At 49.8% G+C, this 16,368-nt stretch overlaps 1 protein-coding gene across 1 annotated transcript in view; it reads right to left on the reverse strand.

Moving 5' to 3' along the window:
• Positions 1–16,368, reverse strand: part of DAAM1 (dishevelled associated activator of morphogenesis 1) — a 94,285-nt gene that overhangs the window by 49,822 nt on the left and 28,095 nt on the right. The window contains exon 3 of the mRNA XM_059850543.1: positions 5,187–5,410. Within this exon, the coding sequence (XP_059706526.1) occupies positions 5,187–5,369 (183 nt within the window). The 5' untranslated portion in view covers positions 5,370–5,410. The remainder of the gene's footprint in view (positions 1–5,186; positions 5,411–16,368) is intronic.

A 16,368-nucleotide genomic window follows, 5' to 3' on the forward strand; every position in this document is an offset into this window, starting at 1 on the left:
GTAACAGATACTGCATTTACAGGGCTGTTTCTGCTGAAATACAGAGCTCCTGGGTGGATTGGTTCGTTCAGGTTCAGGGAGCACACGTAGGCAGAAAACCCTCACTTTCTGACCGAGTAGGTGTGTGACTTCTCTATCAGATGCTTGCCTATCAAAAGGTGCATTTAGAGATTAGCTGGGAGGGTGTTAACAACACAAGGTGATGAAAACAAGCGCCGTGAGCGCAGGGCTGGGATGGCAGCCTGGCAGGTCCAGACTGTTCACATCAGAAAAACAAAAACTGGGCAGCCTGGTGAAGCGTCCATATGGCACACGGATCCCTGCAGAGTGAATTTAAAAGCAGATGTTACCTAGCATTTGGTTTGCCTTCTTAAAAGTGATTCATAAGCCAAGGGAGCTTGGTTTTGGGAGACAGCACTGGGATGGGGTCAGGAGCTCCACGCTCAGCATCTGGCTCTGGATGGACTCTACAGAAAGGGGTGGCTTGCAGGGCTACAGCAATTGTCATTTTTTCCAGACATCAGCCACATACTTTTCTTTGCAGATACAGGGGAAATGGCTTTGGTCACCATCCAGTGGTTCTCAAAATCCTGAAGTCCTTAATGCTGGAAGGACCAGGCAGCAAAACACGACAGCTGACCTGCAAGCATGAAATGCAAAGCTTGGCTTTGCAGCTGATCCCTCAGCTGCTACTTAAAAGCCATGTTGTTTTGCAAAGCCCAAAACCTCATACTTTCTCCTTATTGGATTAGAAACTGGGGGGGAAAGCACATTGCTGAAGTTCCTGAGCACAATGGAGATTGCTAGCAATGAGTTCCCAAGGCTGAGCTGTTACTGACACACAGCAGTGCTCACACTGCCCACACCACCATTTCTCCTCATGTTTAAATGCTCCCTGCTCGAGCAGCATATAAAACAGCCATCATCCCAGCATGCCAAGATGAAGGCAAGGCACAACTCCAAGGGACAGTTATCCATGGAGAATCCTGCCCCAGGACTGCACATCATGAGCCACAGACCTACCGACCACCAGGAAGCATTTCAAAGGCAACAGATTTAATATCTGTGACAGAGGATGCTATCTCCTCACTATCTCCTGATAGCATCCAGAGAGCAGCTCGGATGAAATGCATTAGCTGCCCCAAGTACAGCAAAAACAAATGCTGTGATAAATCTTATAAGCTGCCAGAGACCTTTTTATTGTTCCTCAGGCTCACAAGTTTCCACTACTTCATAAAGCAGCAGGGAGGGGATACAGCCGCCTTCCATGTGAGGGGAAGGCACAAAGCTCAGGCAACATCACTGGGCAAAAGCCTGCACCCATCCTGAGTCTGGAGGGCTGGGGACACTGTACAGCCCCTCACCTCCTGGTGTCACCTCCCTAAATCCCAAAAAGCTTGTCAGCTGCTGGAGTCTGGGCAGAGGCATCCAGGGAAGGTTACCTGCTCTGGTTTCACAGGCTGAAAACGGGCTGCTGCACATCACAGGCAGGATGCAGGGCAGGATGGAGGTTGTTCTAATTTCTTCTGCATCACTAACTCAGAAGTGAAAAGGCTGCAAAGCCCCACTGGGGGCAGTAAATGGAATTTCCTCAAAGCCTGGGCAAGACAAGCATTGAGGAATGTCTGGGGCAGCATCTCCTCTGAACCCATCCCTCCACCAGCAGGGATGCAGGCTGTGGGATCAGGGAGAGGGATCTTGTGCTTCAGGGGCAAGCAAAGCCACACCAAACTCAGCAGCTCCTCTGAACATCTAAGCTATGTCAGCAGCCACCAGAGCATCACTCTCATTCTGCAGGGATGGAGATGCCACGGTGACCCACCCTGCTGTGAAGAGAGCCAGAGAGGGGTCCTGGGTCATGCTGGGGCTCCTCCCATCCTCTCCAAACCAAGCCATCCCAGCCCCCTGCCCAGTGCACAGCACCACACACAGAGCATTTCATTACAAGGCTCGGAGTGACAAGGAGTGTTAAGCAGATATAAAGGACATCAGTCATTCACCCATCTGGTGGAAAGTCTAGTTGCTGGCAGAAAATAGAGAGGATTGTTATGGCAAGATCTACCATATGGCACCATTATGTGGAGCTTTGCAAGTGCTTTTTCTGAGTGTTCAAGCAAGATTTCAGCCTTTGAAGAAATTCTGTATTGTTAGCCTGGATACGCAGGAGCCTCTTGAAAGAAGCTGTGGCAGATGGCACAGCTTTGTTCTCTTGGTTCGCAGGCAGATCGTGCAACCCCAGATTTCCTCCTCTCTGGGGCACAGTGATCAGTGATCCTCCTGATGTGTCCTGTGGGAGGCTCCTGAAACCCCCTAAATCCAAAGGATGCTGCCTGGCAGGTGCCACACCTCTGCAGGAGCCTCAGGGAGCAAACACTGCCTACCAAGCCGGCTGGACACAGCGGTGCTGATGCACGGAAAGCTGCACAAAATCATAAAGCATTGTCCCAGCCAGAGGAGCTGCAAGTCAGTAAATCTTGCTGAAATACTCTGCTTTTGTTTGTGCCTCTCTGCCAGCACCTGCTCCTCCCTGGGTGGCTGAGCCTGGCCGGAGCCCCGGCAGGACAGGGGACAAAGAAAAGCCTTTCAGACAGGGCCGGTGCCCGCTTGAGCGACATCCCAACAATGCTCCAACAAAACCCATTCAAACCAGGCTGGGGGAGAGGCAGAGAAAGGGAAAAGGTTCCTCTGGGAGGAAGTAGTGATCAGTCATTGACCACAACAAAAACATCTGCATCTGCCCTGAGCCAAGGAAAAGCCCCTGCCTGCTGCACGCGGCTGACTGGGACAGGGAGCATCGTCCCTGCAGTCTGGGATGAAGATCAGGCATTTCTTATTGCTGAAATTTGTGCCCAGGTGAAAAAAAAATCCCAATTCCCTGTTGTTTCTAATGCAACTAAGTGAAAAACACTTGCATAGACACAGAATAAACCCCTAACTATTTATCTGTTCTATTTACCCATCCCAATTAAAATCCAAAGTGTCCACCTAACACAAAACAGGCCAAAAAAACAGACACTGGGAGAGCAGCCCAAGCCTTTAGCTGACCTTGGAGCCACAGCTGCTCCTCATCCCTCTGCAGCTCAGGCCCTCATCCTCTGCTGCTGGCATGGGACAATCACCAATTTCTCGCACTATGGATGTTTCCTGCCTCAGATCAACAAGGCACACTTAAAACCACACAAAGCTCAGGGAATGTTTTGCAGGATGGCTCCAAAAAGAAAGGGATTTTGCCCTTCAATGTAAGCAGTAGGCTGGGATCTGTGGAGCACGGATTCCACTCTGTTGTTTGTGTCTGTGGGAGAACTGTCCATGCCTACTGCTGCAATGTCCCCAGAGATACCCCCCATCCCAGCCCTGAAATCCTCCATCCCTCCACTCTGATCCCTGATGCAAACAAGTGCAGTAGAAAAGTCAAGATAAAGCTGCAAGGGAAGAGCTGGCAAAGGACCAACTCCAGCTGGCAAAGCCTCCAGATCCCCTCCAACTTCCCTCAACCCAATGGGATGAGACAGCCAAGGACTTTGGAGGGAGCCTCAGTCCCACAGAGCAGGCACAAGCCATCCCACCCAGGAGGGCCAAGCACGATGGCATGGGGCTCCTGCAGGCCTAAAGAGCAGCCCAGCACCTCTGAGTGCTTTCTCTGTCTCTCTTCCAAATGTTACACAGTGGGTTTGTACAGGAACAGTGGGATACTTTCCAAACCATTTAACTAATGCTGAAATTTAACACCCGACACCAACAGGTTACAGAGAGCAAGAAGGAGCTGTTGTAAGGACCGAGGGGGGATTTGCAACTGCACTGCCCTGAATGGGAACCTGTCTCCTTGTCCCCACAGGGCAGAGCTTGGCTTCCCCCTCCCTCCCACCCAGTGCTGGCCTGGGTTGAGATCTGCCTGATGGGTTTTTTGGGGAGCCAGGCGGTTGCAGCTGCTTGTGCAGGAGCACAGTGGGCACCCTCTGTCCCCCTCCCTGCATGACTTCAGTCCCCAGGGAGCTCCTGCTGCCAGCATGCCCTGGAGCAGCAGCTGCCTCTGGGCCTTTTTCTCACCCTTAGCTGGGGAAAAATAACTAAAAATCCTCACAGCATGGAGAAGGGCTGGGGAGCAGAAGGGCCACACCAGGCTGTGCCCCAGGCTGGACTGGCTCCTGCCTTGCTGCACACACAGAGGCTCCCAGTGGCACTGCCACTGCACAGAGCATCTGGAGGAGTTTGGAAGAGATGTTTCAAAAATCCTGGGCTGAGATGAGGTGCACAGGCTTGCTGGAGCTCCAGCAAATGAGCCTCCAGAAATGCCTCCTTCAGCCCAACAAGGCTTTGGCTGGGGCAGGGGAAAAGTGATCCATGGGAAAGAATTTCCCCAGGAAAACCTGATTTAGCCAAGTTATCAGTGGAGAATAAATTAGGACAGAGACAGCCACTTCTCCTGAACAAACCCAACCTGACCAGAAGAGTTCTGCTGCAGGGATATTCATCCCCACTGTGCTGTGTTGGTGTCCTGGTCTGCTACACACTTGGAGAAGGATGTCTTGGCAAAACCAGCTTTTATAATACAGCCTGGAGCTCTCCTCTACCAAGAGGCCTGGCTCAACAGGTCCATGCTGCCTGGCATCTAATGGGATGTGCTGTACCTTGAGGTGTGACTGACCAGTGTCACAATTCCCAGCTCCCTCTACGCATCCAAGCACTGTAGGAAAACCTCATTTCACTGCTGACTGAACTCAAAGTAGAATGCCATCCAAAATACCACACCAAAATGTTTTTTCTTCGAGGGAATTAAAGCTTTTTTTGGCTGTCAATTTTTTTCTTAATCCATGTTTTTCCAAGTTTTGGAACCAAGGGCTAAAGAAACAATATCCTGACTTTCCAAATCTCAGTGAAGCCCACACCTGACAATTTCTATGAAGCTGAGTGCCCAGTAAATAAAGTCACTTTGCACCTATGGGGAACATCCTGCTTTACCAGCTTGGACCCAACCCCCTGCTATAAGAAATTAAGAGTTTCTAATGAGAGAGTAGCAGGACCTCAGGGAGGAGCAGAGCTCAGGCTTCAGCAACAGCAGCCTCCCTTCACACCAAAGTTTGCCTGAAAGCTCAAAACCAAGACTGGGGAGACTACAAAGAAGGGATTGAGGGGAAAGAGGGAGAAGCCCCACAACTAGCACTGAAGTTAAGAAGTATCCCACTTACCACCAGCTCGGTGAACATGGCATCCAGCTCCTCCACGGGCGGCATGGGCAGCGAGGGCTCCATGGTCTGCAGGGCGAAGCTGCTGTCATTGCGCAGCCGGTACGTGATCTCGGGGTGGTCGCTGCTGCGGAAGCAGCAGAAGATGAAGGAGATCCCCCGGCCGCTCCTCTTCCTCGGGGCCATGGCCACAATCCTGGGTGTCACTCCCTCCTGGGCGCTAGATCCTGCGGGAAGAGAAGAGAGGAGGCTGGAGCAGCCGCCCCGCAGCGCTGCGCTCCCGTCCCGCGGTGGGAGGAGGAACCGAGCCACCCACGCGCTCGGCACGGAGGGGAAGAGCAGAGACGGTTTTCATGCCAAATATTTCTGCTCAGATTTGACGTTTACAGTCCTGGCAACCTTGACGACCACGCAAATTAAAAAGATGCATTTGCTTTGCCTCGTGCCAGAGCTGGCAGCCGCAGGGGTCACACCGCCGTCCCTGTGGGATGAGGAGTCCTGGGCTCCACCGCTGTTGCCAATCCCAGCAAACCTGCATCAATCTCCCCATGCCATGGCAGCCAGGCCAGCCCCCCTCAGACCCACACCTCACATCCCTTCATGCCAGGGGTATGGAAAATTCAGGGAATTGCTGTCAGAACAGCTGGATGTGCTTGGGGCCACCAGGTCCCCACCACGAGTGATTCAATCCTTGAAGACCTCATGTGGCTCAGCATGCCCCAAGCTACAGACAGCAGCAGAGCTGAAAAAATATCCTGCACGCTTCCCCCAGCTCTTAAACGTGTCCCTAAGCAATCACCAGCAAGCCCCTGTACGGTGGCTCTTTTTCATGGAAAGTTTTGCTTGGCTTTAATTAGATAAACCTTACTTGCAGCTCCAGTAAATATTTACAAGAGGCGATTCCAGCTGATAAAAATCACACAGGGCCGGTAGCTCAGATTTTCCTAAGCCGTGCTGACTTCGGGCATCACTTGCCCTGGCAGCTGCTGGGGTTTTGCTGATTTCTGAAACTCTGGTTGGGAGCAAAGCTCAGGGCAGGAACCATGTGCCCTGTCTTGATGACAGCAAAGACCAGGCAAAAGCTGCCCCAAAATTGGGACTCTTAAGTCAGCGACACAAGAGGAGAGTCACCTATGAGGAATGAGGAGTGTGGAGAAACACTCTAATGAGAAAAATCAACCAGCAAAGTAGGGAATTTTTGAAAGCCTAAACATTTGTCTTACAAAGTTGCACACCCACATATTTTATCTCTGCGAAACAAGACACTGAGATGTTAAGAGACTGGACAAACAGCCAAGGTTGAAATATGGATGACTCAGATTTATTAACAAAGCTATGAAGAGACTCGGGGAAAAAAAGGTCAGCATTTGGAAAGGAGTGTCTGATCTCCCTGGAGCCTGCCATTCCCTCCAACTATGGATTTACACAGCAGAATAAACAGCTGCTGTGCCCTGTGGAGAGCCAGGTCTGGGGTCAGACCCAAGGTCAGACCCTGCACCACCACAGCATGGCAAATAGTGCCCTCTGAAAGCAGGGAGCTTGCAGGAAATTCAAGCTCTACCCACAGATCTTTAACAGAGGATTTGACCCTTGAAATGATCTCGATGGCACGTTTCTAGCACATGGTGTAATCATCTGCTGAACCACCAATGATGGGAAACAGCTATTGGATCTTCACACAGGATAATCCCAGGCTGTGCAATTGCTCTGTGCCCAGCCTGGAGAGTCCCCCCTTTCCTGAAGGGCCCCAAATCTCATTTCACATTTTTACATCTTGGATGTAGAAATATGCAGCCGCTGGAGGAATTTCAGCTGCCATGAAAGCTCTCTCACCACGGCTCCCCGGCAGCCAGCACCGCAGCAAATCCATTAGCTGCCTGCTGGCATCCCCTCGGTGTCAGCAGGGTTTGGGGACCTGCTGCACAGCTTCTCTCCTAAAGAAGGGAGGGAAACCAAAAGCCAAAGGCACACAGATTTCTGTTCACTCCAATATAGGAGAAAACACTGCAGGTTTGGGTTTTAAAGAGCCCAGAGGAGCAGGGTGCAAAGAGAGATGCTGGTGGCTGCTCAGCGCTTTGTGCCCAGCACAGGAGCTCTGTCCTAACTTACACTGGGTCCTCTGATGTGCAAAGTTTGGTCACTTGGTCATTCCAAGTCCATGGGTTCAGCCACACCAGTCCCAAAGCAGCATCTGATCCTGATCCTGCTCCAGGAGCTGGTTTGGAGCAAACAGACCCAACTCTTCCACAGGGCAATTCCATCCCCTTTTCAACACCATGTCAGCCTCGTCCTTGAAACCTGCTGCTACATACAAGCTCTGACTTGGGCTTACAAAAACGTGTGGAAAGCTTTTATCAGAACAACACCTGCTCTTCAGAGATAGCACTCCTGACAATGTTTTATGAGGAGTCTGAATGACAGACCAAAACACAAGGTTTTATTTTGGGGTTTAAAACAGACAGCCATGAAGCAACCAAGGCAAGGTACTTCTGAGCTGCTTCCAGCTCTGGAGCTACTGAGGTTCCTCATTTTCATCTATAAACAATTTAAAAAACCAAACCACCCTATAATGTAGACTGAGTGGGCTGTAGGTTATTAGCAACCAAGGCTAAAAAAAGGTTAGGGAGAGAATATGTTAGCTACCAGGCAAATAGCATTAAACCTTCAGAAGGCTGATGAATATTCATTGACATGATGGATCAAAATCAAAACACAGCTCCCTGGCAGGTCGTTGGGAGCTGCAGACAGCGCAGCTTGTATCGTCAGAACAAAGTCCAGCCACACAGCCTCCTCCTCCCCTGCAAATCCTGCAGAAATTGGTTATTCAAGAAGAAAAAGCAGCAGCCCCTGGCAATCTGGAGGCTTGTGTTAAGGAGAACAGAAGGGACTGCATCATATGTTAAGTGTCCTGCTCCCACCTCCTGCTTGTACCTTTGACTGCTAATTAGATCAATACATTTAAGTCAGATCGTGATCTGATGGTGCCTTCTGGCCTCTACTGTTGAGCAGGCCAGAATAAATTAAGCTTAATTGCCCCTGTATGAACAGAGCCAGGGATGATAGGTTGGGAAGGGTCACTGAGGGAACTTGTAGCCAAGCCCAAATCTCAAGGCAGGACTGATGGGGCTGAATCATTCCCAAACAACTCTGTTTTCACAGAAACAAGGGTGAAAATGTGTTTGTGATGGGTTCAAACTGGAAACCCAGACTGAAGGGAAGGAGAAGGAGCTTAGCTCATGTGTGTACCAGGATGGACCAGGACGGATGGAGGCCACCCCGCCCAGTGATACACAGAGATAGAAGTTTAGTTCTCCCCAGCCCTAAAAAGAAAAGCACCAAGCCTGCATCGCCCTGAGCAGTGTTTAAATGAAATCAGTCATTAGGAGAAAATTGGACCCTGGTGTCGCTTCCGCCTTTGCTTTAAGGAAAGGAGAGCAGCAATTACCACTTGCATATTCAACAGCCTCCTCAGCAAGCTAAATTAAACTGGAGCAACGAGCTGCCAAAGCCTGTCTGTGACCGATGCCCCAACCAGCTGGTTGGGAGCCAGCACCGGTATTGCAGCACTGCGGTCTGCAGCCTAAAAATACCCAACAAGGGCACAAACACATGCAAAGGAGCGCACGCTCCCCTTCACACCCGCCTCCTCCAAACCCACCCAGGAGCCAGCAGCTAAATCCTCAAACATGAATATTAGCTTGTTGTTTTCCTGGCTCCCCTCCCAAAGTGAGGAGGCAAGATCCTGAGTGAGCTCTGTGTCTGAATGTGGAGCTTTATTCCAGCTGGGGGTGGAATAAAGGACCAAGGAGGGGGTGGTTTGGGTGTAACAGTGCTCACTGCCTTGGTGTCCTCACCAAGTTGGAAACTGGTGTTCTTCACCGATTTCAGCATCTTGGGCCATGGCAAGCTCTGCCTGCCTTTACTCTGCACGAGCTTCAGCACAGCCTGGGATGCTCCCAAACAATGGAAATATTCCACTTCCACTGCGAAGTGATGTCCTTGGCTGGCGATGGTTGGGAGGCACTTGGCTTCAGCAAGGACTTTAGGAAGACACCATCACTGTCACCAAGTGTTACAGCCACGTGTCCTGGACCCCTTTGCTCAGCTCTTAGAAAGCAGGAATTTGGCACTCCACACAGTGCACCCCACAGCTGTCCCAGCCCCACCACCAGGGCTTCTCCCCATGAATTCAACACCCAGAGCAGGGCACAGAGCAAGCTACCTTGCACCATTTCTCTAAATAAACAATTCCAGATGATCTTTCCTCCCATGTAAGTCACATCCAGACCTCCACAGCAATAAAAACTGGATGCTCCCACAGCATTTTTCAGATCAGCTGTACATTTGCAGCATTCCCTGAGAAGCACCAAAGCCCTTCTCAGGCACGTTTTCATTTTTTACCTTACAGACCCAAGAAAGTCAGCACCTTCCTTGGCTCCACTCAGTAACCCAACCTTTTCTTGGGTTTGGCTCTGATTGTGAGCCCACCAAAGAGTGCTCATGGTGCTCTGCCCATCCAAAAGGCAGCAGCACATCCCTCCCAAGAGAGAGAAGTGTTCTTCCATTTCACATTTGCACCAAATGTGCAAATGAAAATGTGTAATGGTGCATGAAAACACTTTTTACTAGGGGGAAGGGGGGGTGTGTCTAAGTATTATTCAGTTTTAAAAATATAAGGTTTGACATTGAGCTCTTGCATGGACGAAATACTCTGAAATAGGATTGCCTTCCCCTGAGCAGGAATCATCTTCCCTCCAACACAGAAGCCTTAAGGATCTGAGCCCACTACCAGCATCTCCACTGTGCTGAGCATGGTGCTGGTATCCCCAGCACAGCTGCTCCTGTTTAAAGCAACCAGAATGATTTTTTTGGCTACAAACTCTCATGCTGATTTCCAAACCTCCTTTCTCCAGTGTAAAGCTGTTTTCAGGCATAGGCTGTACAGGGGAGCAATGTTTGTGTTTGGTGGAAATCAGTGCATATCATCAGGAGGGGGCAAAAAGCCCAAAACATTCAGCTAAAAGGCTTTAAACTATTGATTGCCTTTTCTCCACCCATCTGCTCTCAGAGCAGCAGCCCAAAAGGGATGGGAACAGGACCCTTTCCATGATGCAGCTGCCAGGAGGAGCCTGACTCATCACTAGTGCATCACAAGAGCTGTGATTCTCAGCACATGAAAAATCTCAAAGACTCGGGTTTCATGGATTTATAAATACACCTGCCAAATCCTGAATTACCCCTGATCCTCCTTCCTCATCCCAGAAATCCTATTATACTCTATGAACCCAACAAAATGAGTGTTTTGTGTCTCCATACCTTGCCTGGGCTACCTGGTACCTGAAGGCCACCAGGACACTGTCCCTGATGCCATGAGGAGATGGCTGCTCTGCTCACTCCAGCAAAGCCCCATCTGCCAGCATCATCAAAAACCCAGTGCTTGCCTAAAATGTGTCACCTCCTCTTTCTATTTTTTCCTTTTGTTGTGGCATTTGTCACATCCTGAAGCACACATCTGGGCCTGCTGTCTCACAAGAAAACATTTCGCTCAGCTCAAGGGCAGATGAGCTTCGGGGGCTTGATGGCCACATCCAGGGTGCAGCAAGAAAAATCACACCAAGTTTATTACAAAGCCAGTGAGGGAAAGACATAGCTTCACAAATTTGTAACACTCCAGAAAAGCCCTCTTTTTTCCACTTTAAACTTACACCTATCAAAGGTGCTGGGAGAGACTTTTTTTGTTTATGTGTACACAGGGCTCCCACCTGGAGGTGTTGATGCTATTCAGGGAAAAGAGCAACAACCTCCACGGTGCTGTGACAGTGCCATGGCCTGGCTTGCCTGTCACCCCTCCAGCACAGGAGTGAGGTCCCTGCCAAGGGAAGCACACACACTGCTGACTCTGTAATCCACTTTTCAGGGGGAAGAGTGTGGTGCACAGCAGGGTGAGACAGGATCTGTCTCAACGCTGTCCAGCTGAAATCAATCCTCGGAGCAGCGCTGCTCGCTTTGCCAAGCCAGCCAAAATCTGGAGCAGGGGATGGCTGATGGTGAGCTGCAGGGTGTTCATGCCAGCTGTGATAGATGAGTAATGCCATGATTGACTCTCACAATTAATGGATAAATATCAGGTATCTAGGTTAAGTTTTACAGATTTATAGTTAGGTTGTACTGTACCCCCTCACGTGGTTATCAAGGGACAGCTGGGGTTGGGACATCTGGGAGGGCTGGCTTGTCACTATGGTGACATCTGAACTCCAATGAGGATCTGAGGGAGAGATCTCCACCACTGGACAGCGAAGAAGGGGTTGATGGACAGAACTTTGGAAGGGTTAAAGGGTTAAAAAGGAAAAAACCTCCATTGTGGGGGAGCTGAGACATGGCGGGGAAAATCTTTTGCTCCCGGCGCCATAACCTTTTTTTCTTTATTCAGTCTTCTGTTGTAGTTTTGATAAGGTTTAATAAACCTTCCTAAACTATGAAAAGTGAGTAGCTGATCCTCACACAGGCCACGGAGACAAGCTTGGACCCAAGGAGAGGCTGAGGGCTTGCAGCATCCATCAGGAGCTGGTCCAGGGAGCCCCACACAGCCCTTGATCCCCTGCGGGGCACGGCTCGGTGCACACATTAATCCAACCAGGAAAGATGCTGCTGCAGCAAAACTTTGTTTGGTTTTTGAGGATTAAAAACCAAACCTTGCTGGAAGTTTCCCAGCCATCTAGATGGTGAGCAGCACAGTAACACTGGAGGTCACGAGTTCTCCACTAAAAGGGTAAATTTCATCAGTGGCAAGCTGAGATCTTCCAAACCACTACACACCACATCTAACAAGAGCTCCAGCAAATACCATTTATTTCAGGAACAAGGACAACAACATGGAGCTACAGACAAGACCCAGTTTGCAAACCTATATAAATATATATATATATATTTCTTGATATTCACTAGGGTGAATGAATGACCCAATTTTACAGACACACACATTCCAATTTCCCAGAAACCAGGTGAATTTGTGGTCCTCTTTTCACAGAATCAAACCAAAAAAGTGGGGTGGGCTGGCACTGGTGGGAGGAAGAAACAGTTTTCAAGTCACATATCACTCCTTTACATGTTGCCCATGATTTGCACCCTGAAACCCAGGCACAGCACTTATGCAAGCCCAAGAGACTTTTCAGGAAGGCAGAGCTGGCTCTCCAGGAAGGATGCTGGGGCATACCCTGACCTCCCTGGGTCCCAGCCCAGTTCTAAAAGGCAACACAGAAAAAAGAAAAAAAAAAAAAGAAAAAAAAAAAGGCAGCAGAAAGGAAAGGCAGCATGAGGGGCTGCAGGTCCCAGTGCTTTCCTCACCCCACTCTGTTTTGGGGCAGCTGTCAGTGCTGCATTGTGGTGGGGCTCAAAGGGGCAGACACAGCCCTTTCAGAGCTGAGGTTACCTGCAGGGAGGGATTAGCACCCAGCCAAGGCTCTCCTGAAAGCCTGAAGCCTTGCAGGGAAGAGCCTCCCAGAATTTCTCCTCTGCCATTTGAACCTGGTCTCTCAGGCAGCCCCTGGGAGTGCCCGGGCTGGTGATGCCCAGCCTTGTCCAGGCTGCCCTCAAGGACAAAACCAGGTGAAGGAGAGGGATGCAAGACCCCCTGGGCAGCTCAGGGGGCTCCTACAGCCTCACTGAGCATCCCGGGGGGAGCATCCTCTTCCATCCTGGCTCCATCCCCATCACCCAGCACAAGTACCAATCCAGCCCCAGTCCCTTTCCACCACTCCAGCTGGGAGAAAGCTGCTCATTCAAAGCACAGCACACCTCCAGAAGGAGCTAATACCAGCTGTAAAGCCCAGCCCAGATATCACAAGTTCTGACTACTCCCTTTGACCATGCAAATGCTGTTAATACTAACTCAGCAGCCTGGCAAGAGAGAGAGGAGCTGCATTTCCCACTGGAGGAGGATATTTGTTTGCCAATTAGCCTTTTCCTAGAGAACAACAGTTCAATCAACAGCCTTCCTTTATTTTAATTCTTCCCCTTTTTTTCATCTCTGCTCCTCCAATGAATATTTGGGCTGTGACTGTCATTTATTGTATGCAAACCCTCACTGCTGAGCTTTCCATTTCACTGCTCCCCATTTCAGCAGTAATCCCCGGGGTGAGACTGGCTGAAGGCAGGCAGGCTTTTTTCCTCTTTTAAAGCCTCTTAATTTGCCTGCACAAAGTGGAATTTCCAAGTTTCTCAGCAGCAGATGCTTCCAGTCCATCACCACAGCAACATCTGCCATGGGGCCACCACGAGGAAAAGGCAACAAGGAGCTACTGGCTGAGTCCCAGAGGGCTTTTTTGGGTGGTGTTTGGTGGTTTTTAGCACTATCTGTGCTTAAGGTGAGGCTACTGGAAGCACAGGTGTTCAGGAATTTTGAGGTGTGGAGCAAGCTGGTTTCTTTCTCTCTCAGAAAGGAAACTGGATGAAGGCTGCAGTAAATAGGAGTCCTTCCCAGCAGGGACCCTGATGGCTAAATATCATTAAACTTCAAGATACCATTAAATCCAGAGTACTGAAGGTGCCCAGAGCAAACAAAACACACTTGTCAGATCTCTCAGCTGGCCTACCCATCTGCAATGCTGATTTTCTTTTAAAGGTTTTTAAATTCTGATGTTAATCCAGAGTGATTTTCCCTCCCTTTAAGTACAAACCTAGGGTTGAGAATTCCTTGATAAATATGTCTAATGGCAGAAAAGGCCCCCTGGCCACTTTTCCTTCCAGTATGACACTAATACCTCCCTGTGCTCCAGGAGATGAACACCAAAAAACAATCCATGTGAGCTCAGACCAGGCACAACGTGATCCCAACAGCTCCCACCCAGCCTGGGAAAAAACAGCAACTTTTATCACATTTCACTGAAATACTGTTTGCATTTAAATGAAAAAAAAAAAAAAACCAACCAAAAATCCAGGCATGCACAGCAAGTGAAATTAATTGGAAAGCTTGGTCATACTTATTTTATGTGGCTAGAACACACAATGTGGCTTATGGCAGAAGCCCTGCTTTGACCAGGATGGATCTGCACCATCCTGAGCCACAGGGCAGCAGGACTCGATTTTCCAGGACAGCTGCTCAAATCCACCACCTGCAATTCAGAGGACCTGCCTTAATGGGGACACGTGGTTTTAATTGCCTAATTATCCAGCTTCTGACAGAGGGGAGGGATCCTTCCACACATGGCTGCTGGGGATGGAGCAAAGGAAAGCTTCTCTTCTCCTGCTGGAGCATCCAGAGGGGATGTCAGTCCAGGGGAGGTCCCAAGGGGGTGCATTTAAAAATCAATAGAGGCTATTTTAATGCTTAATCCAGGCAAGTATCAGCATCAGCAGTGTCAATACAAACTGAATTTAAGCACACTGAGTACATGCACAGGATTGTTAGTTTTTCCTCTGTGCACTGATTTAACCAAATCTGGTTTTCCCCAGAGAGTCTGGAGTCCAAACAAGGCATCCACAGCATCTCCAGTGCTTCAGGCAGCCTGCCTGCCTTCTTCTCTATATACTGCTCAAAAGATGAGCCTCTCCACCCCTCCTGAGCAAACATTTCAGTGAAGAAACCCCCTGGAGGGGCAATATCACAGCTACAGTGGTCACATCCCTGCCAGGGCTAAATATGAGAGTGGATTTCTCTTCTTTGCAGGTTTTCACACTGCACCCAGCACAAACTGCAACACAAGCTTCCCACCCCTGTAATAAATAAATATCCCTCTAGATAATATATAAATATCCCTGTAGATATTTATACAATCATCTCCCTTTCCATTAAACACAAAACAAAACAAAAAAAAGCCTAGCAATTGCAAATAACCACTTTGAAAAAGTGACCCAAGGGGCTCCTGAGAGGCTCAGACACCCTGAGAGAACATAACTATGTTTGATTTTCTAAATTGAATTGCATCTGCAGCAGGAGGGAAGACTGGGTGTTGATGTATCTGGGACTCACCACACTTCAGATGTGCTCAGGAGCACAGATGCAGCTTCCCCATGGCCACTGCAGGCATGGGGTGGGCTCAGAGGGACATAGTAGGGGCTCAGAGGGACACAGTGCGGGCTCAGAGGGACACCATGTCACCCACTCCTGCTGGGAAGCAGCACCAAAACCTGCCCCCCACCCACTGCTCTCTGCAGAGATGCTCCCACATCTCCACTTCACCCCTCTCACCTACCCCAAACCAGTCCTGCCCCTTCCCAAGCTGGTTGTGGCTGGAAAGCTTCATTTTTGGGTTTGTGCTGGAAACTGTGTTGCTGATTCAGAGATGTTTGAGCTACTGCTCTGCAGGGCTGGCACAGAGTCAAGGTCTCCTCTGCTCCTCAGCACCAGAGAGGAGGCTGGGGGTGCACCAGGAGCTGGAAGGGACACAGCCAGGACAGCTGACCCCAAGTGACCAAAGGGTATTCCAGAGCAGCTGGAGTCATGCTCAGCATGTAAATCTTGGAGCAATGGCATTTTTACTTCTCCCCATCAACACCAGTCTGGTTCACCCACAATCCAAACCCATGGAGAACTCCACCCTTTAAAGAGGTGAGTCCTGGGCATGGTGGGTCTTGCAGAGCTCTTCACACCTGGGTAAGGCTTCAGGTGATCAGGGACTGGTGGCATTCCTTCAAAGCTCCTCTCCTTTCATAGTTTCAGGGCAATGCCTTTGACTGACACCAGTCTGCCCAGCTGTGCAGTGAGGGAATACATCCCCAACATCCTCAAACACTCTCCCATTCCTCCAGCAGCTCTGGGAACACCTCTATCAGCAAAAGTGGCAACGGAATTGGCTGATGGAGGCCACTCAGGGGAGCAGCTCTGTCTTCACCAGAATGTCAGGTCTTCCAACACCAGCCCAGCCAACACCACAGATAACAAAGTGGGGCCCAGAAAGTCTAACCAGCACTGAAACCCATGACTCCATCTCAAACCCTCTCCTAGAACAGACAGCCTGCAGGTCTGCTGCCCAGACACTGCCCTAAGCATTGAAAAACATTTCCCCAAACTGTCTGACCCCTGCATCCCATTGCCCCAAACTTACACTGCAGTCTGGATGGCCTAGACACTGGGCAAGGACATAATGCAAAGAGAGACTGACCCTCAGATCATCCACAATCTTCTGGCTGTCCACAGGGGAAGGAAATTTAATGGCTTCTGGACAACAAATCTTTGAGGCATTTTCCA

Source organism: Haemorhous mexicanus, chromosome 6, assembly GCF_027477595.1.
Source record: "Haemorhous mexicanus isolate bHaeMex1 chromosome 6, bHaeMex1.pri, whole genome shotgun sequence".
In the NCBI taxonomy this organism is placed as follows: domain Eukaryota; kingdom Metazoa; phylum Chordata; class Aves; order Passeriformes; family Fringillidae; genus Haemorhous; species Haemorhous mexicanus.